This window comes from Catharus ustulatus, chromosome 5, assembly GCF_009819885.2.
Source record: "Catharus ustulatus isolate bCatUst1 chromosome 5, bCatUst1.pri.v2, whole genome shotgun sequence".
In the NCBI taxonomy this organism is placed as follows: domain Eukaryota; kingdom Metazoa; phylum Chordata; class Aves; order Passeriformes; family Turdidae; genus Catharus; species Catharus ustulatus.
Window position 1 is genome coordinate 13887696 of NC_046225.1, and position 20033 is coordinate 13907728.

Consider the following 20033-nt stretch of genomic DNA (forward strand, 5'->3'; position numbering starts at 1 on the left):
GAAAGCTGTAGTTTAACCTCTGAGTTTGCAAGAGATAAAACCAAACGTATGTAATTCATATGGGGACAAAGTTAGAAACGGGGAAAACATGTTTTATTGTGGAAACCAATTTCAACATCTCAATCAACAGAAATTTGTCATCTCTGCTGCCATCTTTAAGTAAGTCAAATGAACAGCATAGCTTGTATAGCCATGCATACAAAAATATTAAAAGCTGTTTAAAGAGCCCATAAAAAGGTAGTCTCTCAAGGATGCTCCTGCAGCCACTGGATCCAAACACTAAGGCAAGGAAATGTTTTTTGGAATAATTTCAGTTACAAACTTGAAATCTTCATGCTCAAAAGATTTAGTACTTAAAAACTGAGATGTGTAAAATTCACAGTTGCCTCTGCACCTGTTGTCAGGCCCTGTTCTGTTATTCCCCTTCTGCATTCAGTGCCTCTTCAGTTCTTGTGGTTTCACAAGAACATGCCTGGTCCCAACCTGACTTTTAGTGGGTTTTGCCCTTCTGGTTTTGGAACCAAGTGTGTATTTTTAGCATGGGGGGTTTTATCTTAATCTGTGGTGTTCTGTCAAGAAGTTCTGCATAGTTCTAAAGCTATGTGGGGACTGGTGGAAAATGGGAGAAGGCAGCTAATTTCTGAGGATTTTGGTATGTGAAAGCTGTGTTTTATTGTCAGGAATCGTTCTGTATATGATACCTGAAGTTAAGGCTACTGCAAAGCAGTCTGACAGGGGAGTACACTTTAAATCAGTTTATTTGAGATGATGAATAATGTAGTGTCACAGGTAATAGACTGTGTTTAGGTGATGCTGTGACCAGTCTGAGGGGGTGAGGGTAGTGGGAATCTTGTGCTCCTTGATTTGAGTAAACTGAGAATTGTCTCTGAGTGCTGCTGTGGTCTTTACAATCTCCATCATGTCAGTGAAAATAGGGAACAATCAGCTTTTCCATCTTTAGGTGTGTCAACTTTCTTTTGTCTTTCTTTTTTTGGAGAACATCTGTATTCTGTCAGAACTTTGGTACTAGCTGTTCTGTTGCTCACAAACATGCCTAACTCAGACCTAGAAGCACTTTTCTAGAGGCAAGGTTCTCTTTTTAAAATGTAAAGCATGATAAAGTTATCTTCAAACTTGTTAAAAATAAAGGAAAAAAATTTGAAAACACACTTCCAAGCACAAAATCAAGGGAAAAAAAGATATAATAAATAGAAATAATGCATATTTTGACATAATGTTTCTTTCTCGTTGTAATCATAAAAACTACAGTTTTGTGTTTGGAACATATGTTTGTTGGGTGGTGAGGTGGGGTGTGCAGGCTGGGGCTTTTTGACGTTGTTAACTCCATATTCTAACTAATGGAGCAAATATATATTTTTTGGTTGATCTTTCTTTTCCAAAAAGTGCCAGCAGCTCTTGAAGTAAAGTCATTTGAGAAGTTCTGCTGTACACAGAATAAGGCTGAGTTAAATTTCCCATTTATGCATGTCTTCTGATGAAATTATCCAGTGTTCATAAGATTTTTTTCTCACACCTTACCCTATCAGTAGCATGGAAATGCTGCCCAGTAAGTTTTTACATAACACTGCTTACACTTCTGCTCCTTTTGTGTGCTGCTCTGATGAAGCTTTCAGGACCCTCTGTAGCACTAAGCACGAGTAGATAATTGATTTCAGAAAATACACATAGGTTCAGAACCTTGATTACAAAACCCAGTTTTCCCTTTCTAGCCCTGGTTCTTTAGACAAATCAGACGTGACTTTGGTTAAGGTTTTTCTCACTAGTGGTTGCCACATGCGTGTCGTACTGATGACCTGTAAGAATGATGAAAAATTACATGGGAAATTTGTGAGTAAAAGAAAGGAAGGAAAGTTCACATGTATTTCATGCCTCATTACAATAATCCCTACTTGTCTTCTACCATGTGTCCCTCTGGATCTGTGCCCACCTCTCTCTTCCTATTTGCATAATTTCATTCTTAATGATTTGCCACCATAGTTTCAAATTCATTAGGTGACTTCCCTTCCCTGTCTGATTTGGCAATTCCATGAATTTATTTTATATATCCTTTTGGAGGATTAACACCTCTTAAGACCTGCTCTACAGCAATGCTGTACTGGATGAAACCTATAGAAAACCTCTTAGCAACTTTATCTAATCAAAGCAAATAACAAAGGGATCTCCAAGTACATCCTTGCTGTTTATATGTATGTTTATGCACATGCTTGCACACACAACCTGTATTTAAGCTCTCTTAAATAAAATCAGTTTAATGATCTTTACTGTCGGGAGATGTTTCCAAGTATCTGACTCTTCAGACTCCTATGCTGTATCAGTGTCCCACGTTAGGCTGAGATATTTTTTCTGCCCTTTCCACTAAAATCATTGAAATATATTCAGTCAGTCTTTCACATCAGAGGTGTAAATGGATTTCTTGAAAGTTTTTCTGCAGATAGCAAACGGCAGTCACTTTACAACTTTGACTCCATTGTGGGCAGCAGTCAGGAAGCTTAACACTCCACCCGAACTTTGAAGATGCTAAAACTGTGTAATGACCTTGCATTCTCAAGGGCAGATGCTCAGCTTTTGCTGGAAGTGCTAATCTACAATCTGTTTATCTCCATACACTATGTATTTGACAGCACTTGCCTGGAAAGCAAGGCAGGGGAAAGCATTGTCAAATTTAGTTCCATTTTCTTTTCTGATGGTCTCAGTGTCCAATGGCCTTAGAAATGGTCATCTTTATTTTAATTGTTAGCTTCCTTTGTGCTCCTCAGCCAGCTGCAATCTTAGAAAGCAGCTACAGTGCCAGTGTCAGAATTTTCTCATCTTTGTGAAGCCTTTGCTGGAACGTGAGCTGGAATCAGGAGTAACTGTTTTATTCCACATTTTTTTATTCTTAGTGAATCAGACTTTGGGCTTTACCTTCAACATGTAAATAGTCCCCTGTATTTTCTGTCAGTAGGCTTTAGGCTCCAGTTTTTCTATTTGTTATTCTTTAGTGGGTATGAATTGAGATGCATCACACAATGTTCACGAGCACACTGAGGAGCGTGTTCCTAATGAAGAGGTAATGTGTCAAAGCAAGGTGCTGTGTGCAGGGAAGGGTAATGCCTTTTATTAGGCAGGCACACCATGGTCGAGTAAGCCCTTCTTAATATCTGGGGCAGGAACCTGGAGAGAAGGGCTTCAGCACACAAAAGTGCATCAGTGTTTTCAGGTTAACATATCTAGCATATATATGTGTGTGTGTGTTTGTATGTATGTGCGTGTATATATATAATGTATAGCTTTACATCCCCAAAGTTTGTTCTTTAGCAGTTCCAGCAGTGGGATCCCCAAAGTTTGTTCCTTAGCAGTTCCTGCAGTGGGTTGGGTAGCAGAGGTTCCCTCCCTGAATAAATCCTGCTTTGCTTGCATCTGTAAACCATCACAGCCACCACTGCACTACTGACTGAAGAAAAATACCCCTTTGGTTTTAATGTAATCACTGTGGTTTTTCAAACTGGCACTCCTTATCAAAATAAGACATTAACATCAAATTACTCTGATTCAGCAACAGCATCTATTTTTTAATATGAACTTGTCTGTTCTGTCAGGTAATTGTTTAGCTTCCCAGGGAATCGCATGTGTGTTGCAAATGGAAAAGTTCAGCCTTGTAAATCCTTTCTGTGGTGAGGAAATGGGAAACTCACTTCTGATTATTAAGATCAGCAGGTTTAATAGCAAAATTTAGTAACAAATTGCTAAAATTGACCTTCTGAATGCCAGATTTGCAGTATGCTCAGTCAGGAATCTCTTTATGATTCTCTCGCTCTCCACTTAGAGAATTACAAGAAGTGTTACTGTCACAGAGGTGCAGTTTCCTTTAGTGGCACATGCTTTGAATTAGCAGTGCCTGTTGCCCACTGTGTTAATATCAGCAAGCTTCTAAAGTAACTCAGTAGCAAGTCACAGCTCCCATTCCAAGGAGGAAGGACACCCTCTTGATTTATCAACAAGATAAAGAGAAAGGTTGCTTTGGTTTGTTTTGGTTCTTTTTACCTTTGGGAGGGGTTTTGTTTGCTGTGTTTTTTGGGGTTTTTTTGGTAACATGTAAGACCATTCTGAGGCATGAAGCATGTAAGAAATAGCTAATGGTGCTGAGACAATGAGTTCATTCAGGTTTGGAGGAGAGCTGGCTGTGCTCTCAAGCTGGCAGTGTGCTCTCTTCTCCCTACACTCAGTGCTCAGTTGGAGTAAAGGATGCTTTTGGAGCATCACCTCCTGCTCCATCCGTGCTCCTCCCCACCTGTGCAAAAGCCTGAAGGTGGAACCCTGCTGCAGTGGTGTTCTGCCATCCCAAAGTTAGAGAGGCTCAGGGAGCACTCAGGCACTTGGTAATGTCTGGTGTATTTGAGGTGTGCAGTGTAGCTGTCAATGGGAAAGGGGAAGAAGGGCAAAGTCTGGCTCAGGTACTCTGAGCAGTTGTCCCTAAAAGCTGGAGTTGGGTGTCTCTGATGAAGTGACTGTGCTGTCCCTACATTACACAGATCTTGCAGCCAGTTCTTCCTCACAGATTCTGTATGCAAGTGTCAGTTCAGCCCTTGGTGCCTTCTCCCTTCCTCAACTTTTGTTTCTTCCTCTCCAGTTGCTGTACTTGAACACCTATATTTCTTCATATCTGTTATCTCTATTTTGGTCTAGATCTCCTGTAAATAGTGAGTGACTCCCTGAAGCAATTCTTACTGCTTCTACTTCTCTCTTCAGTCTTTTATGATCTATCTCAGTTGTGACATTTGCAAAAAGATAAATTATTACGGATAGCTGGGCTGTGGGGCAGTCAGATATGGCATGTATTATTTATTTTGAAATATGTTTTTAAATTCTGCAGAGCCTTCAAGTTGCACAGCTTAACTGTTGCCTCCTTGATCCTTCCTGTCTGCTATAATTTGTTGCATTTATTTCTTGCATTTTGTTTTAGGAACAAAATAGGAATTCTCTGTGGCTGATAGTCCATCTGGATCTGTGATTTTTTTGTGGACTCAGAAATGCAAAACTAGTTGTTTAAGGTTTTTCTTTATATTTTTCTTCCAAGATATTGAAATAAAGCTGTGTTGCTCAAGGTTAAGTGTAAAGTTGGGTACAACTGGGGTTTTTTTGTTCAATTTTTTTTCACTTGTAGCTAAATAAAACATAAAATAAGCACTCTTTAGATAAATGTGAGCATGTTTTGGACCCTTGTCCTTTAAATAAAGTTTGTGAATAGATGAAAAGCTAGCTATTCTTGTGACCTATCTGGATGAAGAATAGTCCTGGCCTGGAGAAGTTCTCAGCCAGCTCTGTGAATTAGCTTGCATTAAATGATGGAATCATTTTATTGAGCAATAATAAAATATTGAAGTCAGATGGAAGGGTGATGGGGAATTGCTATTTGCAGCTATGAAAGTGATGCATGTCATGTTAACTCCCAACCCAAACAACTCATTCTAAGATTTGCTTTCATGAAACTTAAAATCCTCTATTTTGTCCAATCATCAGCTTTAAACCTGTTCCTTGTCAGTGAAGACAACAAATCTTTTTGCTTGCATCTGCCTGGGGGATGTGGAAAGCCGAGGTGGTCCTGTGTGATTAGATTAGATGAAAGACTTGCCTTCTACCAGTGAGACATGAAGTCTAATCAAGTGAAATGAGTTTTGAGATCTCAGCTCATTTCCTTGGGGAATATCTGCTTACATTACACAGTCACGACACCTAATTCATCACACTTGATGTAGCTTTTGCTCAGAAGAGGACCTGGGACTGGGTAGCATGGGACTTGATCAAGTCTCCCCCTGAGGAGGAGCTGCTTAGTGAAGTTAAGATACAGCACACTGAGGGGAGAGCTTTAATATGTTTTTTTAAAATAAAGGATCCATATTTCTGTATATCAGATCTTTTAGAATAGACGGGCTTAGGTGCAAAAAGATAAAAAACAGGTACTTGGTACTGAGCATAGTTTATAAAATAATTGCTGTATAAATGTTAAAGAACATGCTCAGTGAAGAGCAAAGTTGAGCTTGGTACTTAATTTCTATGATGTTAAATGATGTTTGTGTATTTCCATACACTAAGGTAAGAAAGTAAAGATTATTCTGCATCCCTGACTAACAGACTGTTTTTTGTTTGTTTCTTTCAGGGCATTGTTATAACTCCACTACTACTTTTGCTTTTTGTAAGTATCATGATTTATCATTAATATCTTTTACTGAGTAATCTTGCACCTATATTTATATTTAAGATGCAAGTTTGGATGGTTTTCCCAATGCATAAATAAAGAAGATAATTTTTCTTGTCAGTATTTGAAATCAGCTGCCTCCCAGGAAGGTCATCAAAATGTATCATAGTGTAATACAAACACCACCTGCATTTCATTCTAAGATGACCAAGAGATGTTGCTCTTACAGAAGTGTAAAATCATATGCTGTTAGTCAGGCTGGGTAAAACACAACCACTTGCCAGGTAGGGAGATCACTCTGTTAGGAGAGCTCTTAGGGAGCTTTCACTTGCAGGAGCTGAACAGGATTGTACTGATCTGAAGTGGGTGAGAACAACAGGTAAAGCATATTCAGATAAACACAGCCTTGCTTTGAGGCAACTGAGCCCACGGGTGTTTTTGTGGTAGAGGTTAGCAAGACAGATTTCTGGAGCCCCTGTGCATCACTAAATGGAATGCTGCTTCATTCCTGTTAGTTCAATAGTTACCCTTCAGTGAGGGCCTTGGAGCCTGGGTACTCCTGGTAGAAAGAAAGGGAGGAGACCAAGCTTTATATTCATGTTTTATAAAGGCATGGATATTGGGATACAGTGGAGAGGCTTTTACAGGTGGGTGATGGTGTTTAGTAAATCCCTTGTCAGATGGGACGTCTTGGTCCTTGAGGATTTGCTGGCATAAATGGTGTGATGGAGTGCAAGTTGCTGAGGGCTGTGGCTGCTGCAGGGAATATAGGCTGGGGCACTTCAAGGATTTAAAGGAAGACATGCATTTTCTTTCATGTGTGTCTTAACTGATGGCTTTGTATGTAAGTCAGCACACTGGAAAGATGGGGAAGTGAGAAGTTGGTCTGAAACAATTTGTAAGTGGCATGCAAAGGATGCACTGTTTATAGCAGGAGTGCTTAAGCAACATATGGACTTTATACAAACATAGCAGTATAAACTGGGATAAATAGTACTGTGAGAGTGCATGCAACATCAACTAATGCCTCAGAATAACTGTGTGGGAAAATTTTTATTTTACTAGGACAAATTGTAATTCACTGATGCAGCTGCTTTGACTATATTGTATATATTGATACACACCAACAAGGCTTTCTCAATACACCTGGGACTGTAGACTTGCTGTAGGTTGAAAAAGATACAGTAAATTCACGAATACAAGCCGCACTGAGTATAAGCCGCATCTCTGAGTATTGGCAAACATTTCGGTTTTTGTCCATAGATAAGCCGCACCCGAATATAAGCCGCTTTGTCGCTCGCAGCGAGGACCCGCGTGCAATTAGCAACAGAACCGCGGGAGGGCGGGGTTTACTGGCTGAGCTAAGGCTGTACAGGCTCGGCCCGCTAGGGGCCGCTGACGGGGCCAGGTGGCCCAGCACAGTGCTGCAGCTCGGGGCCGGCCGCCGCTGCCACTGGGCTCGGTCACCCCGGGTCGGCGCTGCCCCGCGGTGGCAGGCAGGGACGGAGCTTCCCCTGCTCCTACGGCAGCGGCGGCAGGCGGGGACGGAGCTTTCCCGCGCCCGTGGCGCCGGCGGCGGGCAGGGACGGAGTTTCCCCGCTCCTGCCGCGGCGGTGGCGGGTGGGGACAAAGCACCCCGTCGGCTCCCCGAGCCGCGGCAATGGCTGCGCGGGGCTCCCGTCGGCTCCCCGGGCCACAGCAATGGCGGCGCGGGGCTTCCCCCCCCCTCCCCGGGCCGCAGCAATGGCGGCGCCGGCTTCCCCCCCCCTCCCCGGGCCGCGGTAGGGGCGGCCCGGGTCCCCCCTCTCCTCCCCGGGCTGCGGCAATGGCGGCGCCGGCCCCCCCCCGTCTCTCCCCTGGGCTGTGGCAGAGGAGGAAAGAGAGCTCTCCCGCCTCTCTCCCCGCCCCCCGTGCTGCCTGCAGGCAGCCAGGCTCCACCCGCGGTGCAACAGAGTAGCGATTTGTAACAATCGCAAAATGCCGACTTTGCAGCTGCTCGGCTCAGCACTCTGGCTGGCACTTCTGAGGTTGTATTAGCCGCTCCTGATTATTAGCCGCATTTCCGGTTTAGGAGCAAAATCTTAGTCAAATTGGTGCGGCTTGTATTCGTGAAATTACTGTAACTTTAAAAAAATGGGTGTTTTGTTATTCTTGTGCAGAATATGTTGATTCAGGATGGCCTGCCTCACTGTTCTCCAGTCCTCTTCCCTCTTATCGATAGGAAGTGTTTCTTCCACAGGCATTCATTCAGAGACCTGTGCCCTTGTTTCTAAGTGAAACTTCAGCCTTTTTTACTTTTGCTCACTGGCACCTTTCACCGTGCTTTACCTCACTGAGTAGTGCACTGAATAGTCAAAAGGGGGATTTTCTGCAGAAACTGAAATGTTAAGGAAAGATCTGTATATCTTTTCAAGCAAGATGAAGTTCTTTTCTTTGGTGTCTTTATAGGCAGGTAACAAAATATCCTGCCCCATAAATTACAGCTTTCTCTGTTACTTCTCAGAAGAGATGGTAAAACCTCATGTGTGCAAGAACAGGAAGACAAAACATGTCTCTGTTCTTCCTACCAGCCCTGGAAACATTTGTATGAGAAGTGTATAAAATTCACGTGAACTGTTGGGTGGTTTGTAACATGACTTGGACTTGTTCTTGAGGAAGATACACACATGAATTGCTTTGTCATCAGAGTGATAAACAAACTAGTCTGGGGACAAGGAGAGTTGCAAAAACTGTGGTTTTTTGTCACAAAGCCCAAAACTTGAGGACTTCTCTTGTGGTACATAAACATTTAAAACTTCTTGAGGTCTTTGTTGAGAGCTTCACCCATGAAGGGTGGTATTCTGATCAGCCCAGCAGCACACTTTGCTAGGATGAGCTCTGCCTTCTCTGGAGGTTCAGTTTATCCAGTGGTAGGTATTTAGAACAGCTGAACATGCACAACCTGAGTTCCCATGTCCTGTGACAGTCTGTGGCTTGGACTGCTGAAACCTTCTTTTCTTGTGAATCTCTCTAGTTTTCCTCTGAGATTCCTTGATGCATCTGGCCTGGTGAACCCATAGTGGATTCAAGCACACAGTTCACATGTTTCTTTATGCTTGCTTACAACCTGCAGCTTCATCATTTCATGTGGTACTGTGGAGTCACTGTGGAATGAGAAACACTGACTAGAAAACTCCTGGTAATCAGTTTAGTCATGCAACTTAGCCTTAATGCTTAGTTAATACAGGGTGGAATTTTCAAGCTTCAAAATAAAACTTCCATTTACCTCTACCATAAGTGAGCTGAGCTGCTGAATGCTGTTCATGGACCTTTCAAGTCAATGTCATCAATGAATTTTAGTTCCTGAATCTGATACTTGAGAGCATTAACTCTTCCACAGAGTTGTGCTATGATAGTCTGAATGCTCTGTTGCATTAGTGTTCATATTTGTTATTCTCCCTGTGTACAGTACATAAAGTACCTTTAGTGCTACGAGAAATAAAATACATTGTTGTCTATTAGCTTGTTTTTGTTATATAGCTTAACCTGAGGTAGCAGTTATTGTTTATTTCTTGCCCTTTGTGCACCAGAGAATATAATGTTCTGAGCTGTCTTTTTGTTCATAATTGCCCAGTAATGTAAGTATAAATTTTCTAAACAACATTGATAAAGGCATGCTGAAGCTATAATAAATAATGCATTTAATGCTAATAATTTATCATCTTAAATGAATGGTGTTGAAGAGGAAGTCAGTTGCATTTCTGGAAAGTATATTTCTGCTATGAAACTCCTGATGTAAAACTTACTCAAAATTAACATTCTAAGAGGTTCAGATTAATTTATTGAAGCCCTACTGTGCCTGTAATTACTGGGCTGTATGAGGATGCTTAGCTAAACTTTATAAAGAATATCTGACTTCATCACAGATACCTCTGATTAACATTTTGCCTAATAAGAAGCTATTGAATCTTTCTTCCCAAGATATGTTAATGAGCAATATAATCATCCTCATGTTACTCCTTGTTATTAGCAGTTAATATGTGCAGCAAAGGTGTTGCAAATGGCCAGTGTCCCATAAACTGTATATAACTGGAGTTCATACATGTGGTGAGCAGAAACAGAGCAAGTTAATTCAGTTCCAAGTTAGCATGAGGTTATGCTGCTTGATATTTCTTTGCAGCATTCTGAAATGCTTCATTAACAATGATTAGGAGGCTGTGTACCAAAGCATTCAGAGAGTGAGATTGTCCATCTCCCTCTTGTCACTTTGCACACTTAACTGAAGCCAGAGTAGCACATCGATCATGAAAATTTTTAAAGCAGAAAAAGAAGTTTTGTTTTCTCCAAGGTTCGTTTTCTAAGCAGCAAAAGTCTTAAATGTGTGAATCTATGTACTTCTGTTGAAAGCCATAAAAAATATTAGAGATGAGTCAGTATTTTACATTTTTATGTACTTCACATTCTTCAGAAGCATGCCTGCAGAGCAGTTAATGTGGAATGTTAAAGACCCAATACAAAATTTATGTGTATTTTTAGAGATACATTTGGCAAATTCTCTGTGACTGTCAGGAATTACTCCCCCTTTAGGTCTTTTGCCAATAAAACTACTATGACATTTGTGTCAAAACAGAATCTTCCCAAGGCTTTATCAGCTTGCTCCTGTTCTTGATTTTTGGATTTTTGTTTTTATGTTGGCATTGTAGTGGTGATGTCATAAGTACTGGAAAGTAGCACTCCTGAAATAATTCAGGAGTAGACAAGTGAAGGAGATTTGGTGCAAGTAGCACAGAGAAAAGTGAAATAAAAAAAGTGAGTGAAATTAGAAGCTGATTTAAGTGCTGAAGAGCTTTCACTTGTACTCACAATCTTTAAATTAAAATTAAAAGTTGTGAATAGTTCTCAGATTTTTTTACCAAGTCTACTCCAATTCCATTAATTCTGATAAATCTGTTTATTGAAAGGAGCTGTGAGTGCTTTTTTGTTTTTACACAGAACTTCTACACACGATGCCTTGTTTTTCTTCTCAAGCACTTGGTAAATGAGAGTTGATACCAGTCAAATGAATCGTTAAATATGCAAATATCTTAGTAGCTGGAAAGCCTTGGAAGTTGATAAGGAAGTTGCAGCTAATGGATTTCACTGGTATGTGACAAAAGGCTGATTACAGTGAGGGGGGAAGGCAGGGAGAGCAGCACAGTGCATTAGCTATTAACAGATCAACTCACTCATGTGGAAGATTTAAAGTGCGTCATTATTTCTACCTGGTTATTTACCTCACTGTTTCATTTCTTCTTTAATCATTGGGAAAACAAAATTCTCTGATCTGATCCAAACTCTTTACAATTAATTAGAACTTTTCAATGACTGCTGTAAAATATTTACTTAATAATTTTATTGCTTTTTTCGCATTCATCTTTTACGGCTTTGTTATTTAAATTGGAACGAGTAACAGAGAATAATAGGGAACCTCCTTGTTCCTGACTCACACACAAAATACTGTAGATTTTCTAGGTGCTTTTCTACAGGTTATTGCTCTTGAGATTTTCATCTGTGTAAAACTAGGGGAGCCTTTCAAGTGCACCACCTGCTTCAACATGGGCAGAAGTTAGCCACACATCTTTAATAGGATCTTAGAACCAGGCTACCAGTAGAATCCCATCTTGACTTAGCCAGTCCAGCTCTTTTCCATGCTTTGCAATTCACCTCAGAACTGAGCATGACCCAACCTAAAAATAAGGATGTTTTTCTCTCCTTCCACCCTCACAGTGCTAGAAACTTGTGTACTGTTCCAGTAAGTACTGGTTAAAGATGTGTAATCCATGTGTCTTTGTTGCCAGTGTTATACATCTGAATAGCACTTCTCTGAAATTTATCTCCCTGACTCTTTCTCTTTGCCAGCCTTCAGTCAGCTAGGCTAAACAAGCCATGCATTTCTAATCTTTAAATTCGTAAAACAAATCCCTTAATCTGAGGTGTTTTGTGCATCTGCTCCAGTTTTAATTCCTTCTCCAGCCCAGGTAATACAAATCCTGCACAGCTGTGCAATTTGCTTCACCAAGGGCTTATCCAGGCCTCTTGCAATGTCTCCAGCATCCTCTATCTCAACTGATTTATTTCCTCTGGTTTTCACAGTTTTCTTCTTCATGGATAAATAATATTCATGGTTCTTAACTACCCTGTATTGACTAATCTATGTCTTTCCACCTAGTCAGCCCCTTGTTTGCAGCAGAATTTTTGGATGCTAGTCCTTAAGTCCGAGCTCTCCAAGGGTATTAATCTAATTCCCATTTAGGTGTTTCTGGGTTGTAAACTTGATCTTGTTTCTGTGTGTTAACCCTCCAGATCATTGCACCTCGGTTAAGTGGAAGAGTAGCTCCGGTGTATTTCAGATGAAGAATCCCTATGGTTATTTTTACAGCTCTATAAAAGGCTTTAAAATCCACGGGTGTGTTTGGATTGGCTTGGTATTTAATGTGTCATAGGGGAACCCAAAGGGGATTAGGCATCTGTGATCACTTCAGCAAGGGAAACCCAAAATATACAGTCTCATTGCCCAAGCTAGGAAATTTAAACAAAAAAAAAAAAAAAGGTCAAGATTGTCAGCTTTTCTTTTTCTATACTTCTGAATGTGAAACTTTGATTTTTTTTTAAAATTTATTTATTTGGCAACAGAACTGGAGGGTATGTGTAGACAAATAGATACTTTTTCATTTGTGCCAAATAACTCCCAGAGCTACACAAACATGTAGAATATGCAAGAATATGCTAAATATATCTAGTTATTTATCAGAACTGGGAACTTAAGTTTAATTTTTAAGAATAATACTGAAAGATCTCTTTGTTAAAATACATGACTGCCAAAGCATTAGATGCAATCTCTTGTACTTTCACCCCTTTCTAAGGGAAGAGGCAGGCGTAATTAAAAGCTTTATTTTAAAATTTAAACATGTTCTATAGAAACTCTGTTCTCAGTGATATGCCTCCCCTTCTCTTCCAAGGATAATAACAGGTGGAATAATTGGAGGTGGATTATTTTGGTACCAGTCAATGACTCTTGGTCAGTGGCTGGGAGCTGGCATCTGTTACATGGCTTCTCTGCCTTACTGAGTTATCTGCCTGATAACCTTCCACAACAGGATGTAAAGGGATTGGGGCATGGGGTGTTCCACACTGGCCTCTGGCAGCTGGATCTGGGCTGGATGAGTGGAACCAGAAGCAGCGACAATACAGCATTGAATGCAAAATTTAAAGATGGTGTCAGAGTAGCCAGCCAGAATGTGGAAAAGCTTAAAATTTAATATCTTGTGTAAAAGGGCAGCCAGTAGTGCCCCTCCCCATCGGTTCTGCCCTCTTTTCACCCCTGCCTCACTTCCTCCTCTATGCTCAACAGCTGGTGAGGCTGAAGCTGGTTGATGGTGTGTGAAGAGCACAAAGACACAACCTGAGGAAGCATTAATTGCAGCAGAGCACTGGGAGAGTAAAAGTCACCCCCAAAGGACAGCCTGCTCCAAAGTGGACGCAATGTGTGCAGCACACCTGTCACTGGGCTGTAATTTGGTGGGACTGGGAGGATGTGTTTCTTCTGAGTCCATGGCAGTGGGAATGTGGGAACACCCACTGTGACACCTGCCTGGTCAGCCAGAAAGATGAGAATGGAGCATCTGGCTTGTGGAGGCAGTCTAGGCTGGGAGATGGAATTGTCTTGTTTTTATGCAAGATTTTGCTCTTTGTTGTTTTTTACCATATCCAGTTAAATACAGCTTTTTAATTAAGGATAAGCCAGTGTTTCTACCACAAACTCATAAAGAAATCCACTAAATTATTTCTTGGGTTTTTAAAAACAGGCAGTCTCTTGAGAAGAAAGGTCTAGGACTAAATTAGCAAGAATGCTGCAGGTCAGGTTTGAAGTATTGCATGGTGACAGAATTGTTTGGGAAGATTTGCCTGGAATTATCTTTATGCTTATCTGAGTTACCCTGCTGAAATAATTCAGATTATTTAAGTGAAAAGTGTCGTTCCCCAATCAAGAATTTTCAGGGTCTCTTCTTGAATAGTGAGTCCATTAAAGCAGGGCTGGCTTATTACTAAACCTGTAACTGAAATACTGCTATCCAGAAAGGTGTGTAAAAATCTCTTCACAATATCAAACTTTAAAAAATATTCCTAAATAAGCATAGACAATATGGTAGCATGAAACTTGTGATTTCTTTTTGATTAAGTGGTGCATTTTATCTTCCATATGTCATTCCAGTCAGGTCAGGGTGGGGTTTTTTTGGCTATAAATCAGCAGTTTGATTTTATGAAGTTTTTATGCCAGTTCTTACAGTATGTCCTTTTACCATTGAAAAAAGATTTATTTTTAGGCATAGAGATTATTTTGACAAGGAGGGAAGCCAAAGATAGTCAGCCATTTTAACATAATTTTACATAATTTAACTTATTTGTGTGCAATGCACATCATCTAGGTAGTACACAAATCAGCTTGATCCAACTAAAACCTGAGCAAAATCCTATTTATTCATTTGGACAGAATATTTGCATTTTGTAAGTATGTAGGGAGGTTTAATTAACTTTGTATCAAGGGTTTTGTTTTCTATATTCCACAATTCTCACTTCTCTTTCTCAAAACAAACATGGCAAATATATCCAAAATATACCTTCAAAGGAACTCTGGAACCCAAGCAATGTCTGGGAGTCCAGGGGACACTTTGACATGTGAGCCTGATGAGTTTTCATGGTACAAATATTGAGAAAGCCCTGGTCAAAGTATGCTTCCATTACCTTTGGGTGCTTTAGTATTTTTGATTCCTTGTTAGCTATCATATGTCCAGAGTCTGGGTTATATCCTTATTTTCTGTGTGATTGAGAAGTTTGTGCCTTCTCTTCAGCCTATATCTGATCTCCTGTGTCTTTCTCAGGAAATAGGTTTAAGGTTAAGGTAATATAAGAGTTGATAGACATAATCTAACAGATTTTGATTTTAAAAAGCCCACTGAAATTATTTTCAAAATATACAGTTTAGAAGTCTGTTTGAAGACATAGCAGTACCTTTAATTCAGTTTGTAATTATGTGAAAAACACAGCAAAACAAATACCAAAAGCCCCACATCTGAAGCAGAACATATTAGATATACACAAAATACTTTAAAATTCCCAACAGTTTGAAGACACTACATTTGAAGTAATATTTTTAAAAGCTGGCAAGACTATGCCTTTTTCAGCAGTGTGTTATACTGTTCAATAGTTTTTCATTCCTGACTTAGAAACTGATTATGCATCCACTGAGCATAAAACTGAAAAGTAGTGAGCAAAGTCCAATCAACGTTTTTATGGAGAAGCACAGGAGTCACTGCCAAAGTCTTGTAGTTCTGTGAAGCTGTGCAAGTGTCCTGGCTTGCTTAGATTGACTCCTCTGTGGCCCAGGCAGATTTTAAAGTTTAAAAATCTTCACTTTCACTTGAAAAGGCTTCCTGGAATACACAGTAAGTAATGCTTTTAGCTCCTCAGCACGTAACAATAAGTCCAAATACAATTTGAAAAACTAAGAACCTTTTAAAATTTCAGAAGCTGCTTACAAGAATTAAAGCAATGAGGAGATCACGAGTGAGATGATGGAGGTCTGTGCTTTCTGTAGGGAAACACTCACAGTGCCCAGTGTCCCTTGGGAATTGCTGCACTGCCAGACTTTGGGTACTCATGGGTGATCTGAATCTTCCTATGCAAGCTTTTACTTCTCAGATTTAAGCTCATATAGTCCCTACCTGCAGATCAAAATTCTCAGCTGTGGCATCATCCTCAGGTACCCTCCCATGTGCCCACATTATTAAAGTTGGAGGTGATGGTGATGGGATGCTGTAATTTAAGCAGTCAGACTGAGCCTCAGCTGATGTTGCCAGTTAAGGTAGCACATAGGAAATAGCCAGATCCTGTACATTCCTCCTGAGACTCTCCACCCAGAGTGTATTCAGAAAGGGACATATGAGATCTGATGCCATTTGCCTGCACCAAAAGCTCAGTTTGCCCAGAGACATCCCCCACAGTGTTCACCCACTAAAAAAAAGTACAACTCTACAAAAAAGCAGTGCAGTTGTACATTTCTGCATAAAGTACAGTATTTCACTATATAGAATTTCCAATTTTTCTGTTGCTCAAATTTATGAAGAGTCTTGTTTTATGCCAAACCCATTTGTATGGCCATATGTTGATTTTTCAAGGCAGGTTTATAGAAAGTTAGTAGATTGCATGATCACCTTGTCTGTCATGCAGGTAGCTCAGAAAGGAAGGTAAGTGTGAAAAGTATAATCCAATATGAGTATAATTTATGAGAATGATGTGTGTAAGAATGTTTTAGAAAATCAGCATCATTTAGATGGTGCTGAAAGGATTCTGTATTCTGTCGTCATTTTGAGAATCTTTGAAGTGAAGTGCAAAATATAAAATAGAGTGGATCTGTGAAAGCCTTAATGTTGTGTCCTTTGCCTCATCATGAAGCAAGTGATTGTCTATGGGAGCTCTGGCAATGTATTCAGTCTTCTTAGAGTATGTTTCTTGATGTGTGCTCCGTTGCTGTTAAAGAGGTGTTAAATTACATTAAAGGAAACTTTCTAATTACCTAGCCAAAAACAAATCCAGTCAGAATATAAAAAATACTGTATATTTTCCTAAACATTCTGAAGCAGGTTCCAGAAATCCCACTGACTGAGTGTTCTGTTTTCTACCTGCACCTTAAAAAAATTACTTCTAGCATTCACTATTGGAGATCACCTATTTGAAGACTAAGCCTGTCAGTTCAGTTGTCTTAATGGAAGAATAGTTCTATACTTCCACTATATCTCTTTTTTAACAACACTGAAATAAAACCTATGAATGTTGTCTTCACTGTTTCGTTATTTTCATTTATTTAGTGAAATAACTACACTGACTTCTGTTGCCTGTTTGTATAAATGTAAGTTGATCTAACTGTTCACTTAGGAGGATTCACTCCCTGTCTCTTTAGATTATCATCCTATAAATGCTTACATAATTTACTTGGCATATATGTGTAATAGGTTTTCAATTAAATGAATATTGAACGAAATATTACCCTAAGTTATAAAATAAGCAGAGATTGGTTTAGTTCTGTTTTGTGGAACACCAAATGCTTTATTGTGACTTAACTATTAAACATGTGTGCAGCTACTTTCAGTGCACACAGTTCCCAGTTTTTATGTGTAAAGTAAAATGCATATTAATGTGTGCTATCTGTGTGTGAAATTTGCAGATACTAAGAAAAAGTGCAATGTTAATGGTACATCTTTATTTTGTAGCTTGGATCATCCTCCTCTGTGCCTTTTACATCCATATTCTCGCAGCTGTTTATGACTGTTGTAGTCCCTCTTATTATTGGACAGGTATGTCTTTTAAATATACATTCTTATTTTAAAAAATAAGATAAAGAGAGCTATCTTAAAGACAGACTGGCAACCTGATAAGCTGCCACATAGGAACAGCCTCAGGACACTGAAGTCTAATATCAGGGAAAAGATGCTACAGTGCTCCCTGGAGCCACATTGATCTTTGTGGAGATTGAGCATCTGTCCCTCACTACCACAAACATACGCTGCTGCAGAGCGGGGAGGGAGCTCGTGAACATAAAGTGGGAAAAATGGCAGCCCAGGCTGAGAGAAATTCCAGCCCCATACAAATGAGCTTTGAGAATACTACACAGTCCTTTTGTCATATGCCCTTTGCCTGGGGGTGAAGGAAGTCCTTCCTCCCTGTGTAGTATCTACTAATAATTACAGCAATAAAAAAATAGCAGCATTAATAAGCATATAAAGGCTAAGCGATCACAAGTTAAGAAATCATAAAATTAAGGCTGTTCGAGCCATTTTGCTTATGCTTAGCAGTAAGGGGTTTAGTTGTACAACTGCAAACTATTTTTACATGACTTCTCTGTCATGTTACACTGAGTGGAAGATATGTGTGGAATGAACAGTTATTCAACAGTTAATTTTTATACTCACTGTTCATATGTTCACACAAAGCTTTATTCACACAAAGCAGATGATAGAAAACTCCACTGAATGTAAAAAATGCTAATTGCATATATAAGGTTTTCTGTGATCTTGTTTCTGTAGTGTCTGTTTGTTCACAAATGTTAGTATTAGTTATTTTTTCTCCCATGTCATGGTGGGAAACCACAATAGTAAGACCAAAAGTTGTCATAACTGTTGTCACTGTTCTTGGGCACTAAAATAACTTAAGTCTAATTTTTACTTACTTGTAAATTTTGTTGTTCTCAGGCATTCAGAATGCACAGAGGGAATATTAGGGGGATTTGCAGCTCATTCTAGCATGCAGTTGAACTCTGGATTCAGCTGGAACCTTCTGAATTTTGTCAGCCTAAAGCAAACTTAGAAATGGAAGGCATGGTTAAAAAACAGGCAAATGAAAGTGGAGGCTATAAAGGAGCACCCTGGACAAGGTTAGGAATATCTGTCACTGCCTGTGCTACATAGCACAGTCAATCAGTCTTGTATCAAACTATAATTGCACATTTCAAAATCAGCATGTACTGAAAATTAACAAATTCTTAGTGAAGTTTCTTTTGATTAAAAACACACTTTGAAGCATGATCAGCATGACAGTAGTCATCAGCATTAGCACCTCAGTGTAAGCTCTCTGCAATCACATAATCTGGAAAATGGACAGTGGCTCTGTGTTCCTGAAGGGTGTGGAACTGTTCTCATACTTTGAATTAGATGCCTAAGGCTTTCCTTATTAATTAGTACAAAGGGTTGCTGATTAACCTACCTCTGTATTGTGTTCTTACCTTGTCAAAATTAAGCATCCACCAAAAGCAGGCAAGCAGAAGTACTTGAATCCTCTTCTGAAAGGTGCAAACAGTGGAAGCTGTTAGTTGGCAGCCTTAGGTGGAAATTTCTAGGAAACAAATGCATGACAGCAGATTTAGCAATAAAGTGTCCTATAGCCATGGAGTGTCAGCATCTGTGCTGCAATGTAATAAGCCCAAAGATGATGGTAGGTCACTGGACAAAGTGATGGCAAAATTTCAAGAGAACTTTCATCTGTATATGTAATGGAATGTTACTTTGGAAAGATGTTGTAAGAAATTTATGTTTTAGCTAATTGGTGGAGTTGGGTGTTCTTTCAGCTGTAAGAAGTGATAAGGCTGAGTATCATGAATTGAGCAGTAGGCATATGAAATAACTGCTCTGTGTGATCACAGGATCAAAATCAGAATTGTCATGAGGCATAATTCACATGGGATTTAGGAGTTCTGATAAAGACTGAAAGAAAAAATAGAGAATCTTAAAGCTTGTGTAACTTAATGACAAATTAATAGTTTGGGTTTTTATAAATACACTTCAACAAGAAATAGGATAATTCTTCTTTAAAAGTGCTTGAAGCAGTTTCTGGAAGTGAAGCGTCAACAGAAGTATCTCACTTTCCTCTAAGCACAAAGACTTTGTTTCTGAAGTTACTGCACTTTTATATTTGTTCAAAGGATGTAAAAGAGAATAAATGCTAATGAAAGCTACAGATCAGAAATACCAATAGTTTACATTGATCATCTTGATTAGGTAGAGCTGTAAAAAGGTAAACCAACCTGCCCAGATAGGAATGGAAACCATTTCTGAATGTGGATATCCAAAAGTAATGGGCAGGAGTCAGGGAAGACCATGAACAAGAAAAAGACTGATACCAAGAGACCCAGTGCTAGGTCTCCTTGCCCTTCATCCTCTCCAATTAAATGGGAAGTTTTGTCCTGTGTTCATAGATCACCACTGGCTCATCACTGAAGTGTTGCCTGACACGTGGCACAGGGACATGTTTGTGAATCACAGGCTGCTCA

The 20033-nt window shown here is 39.7% G+C and overlaps 1 protein-coding gene across 3 annotated transcripts in view; it reads left to right on the forward strand.

Moving 5' to 3' along the window:
- The window catches only part of SLC10A7 (solute carrier family 10 member 7), a 145076-nt gene that overhangs the window by 90430 nt on the left and 34613 nt on the right, over window positions 1-20033 (forward strand). For all 3 annotated transcript variants that reach the window (XM_033061118.1, XM_033061119.1, XM_033061120.1), the window contains 2 exons: window positions 6158-6193; window positions 17482-17565. In XM_033061118.1, the coding sequence (XP_032917009.1) occupies window positions 6158-6193; window positions 17482-17565 (120 nt within the window). The remainder of the gene's footprint in view (window positions 1-6157; window positions 6194-17481; window positions 17566-20033) is intronic.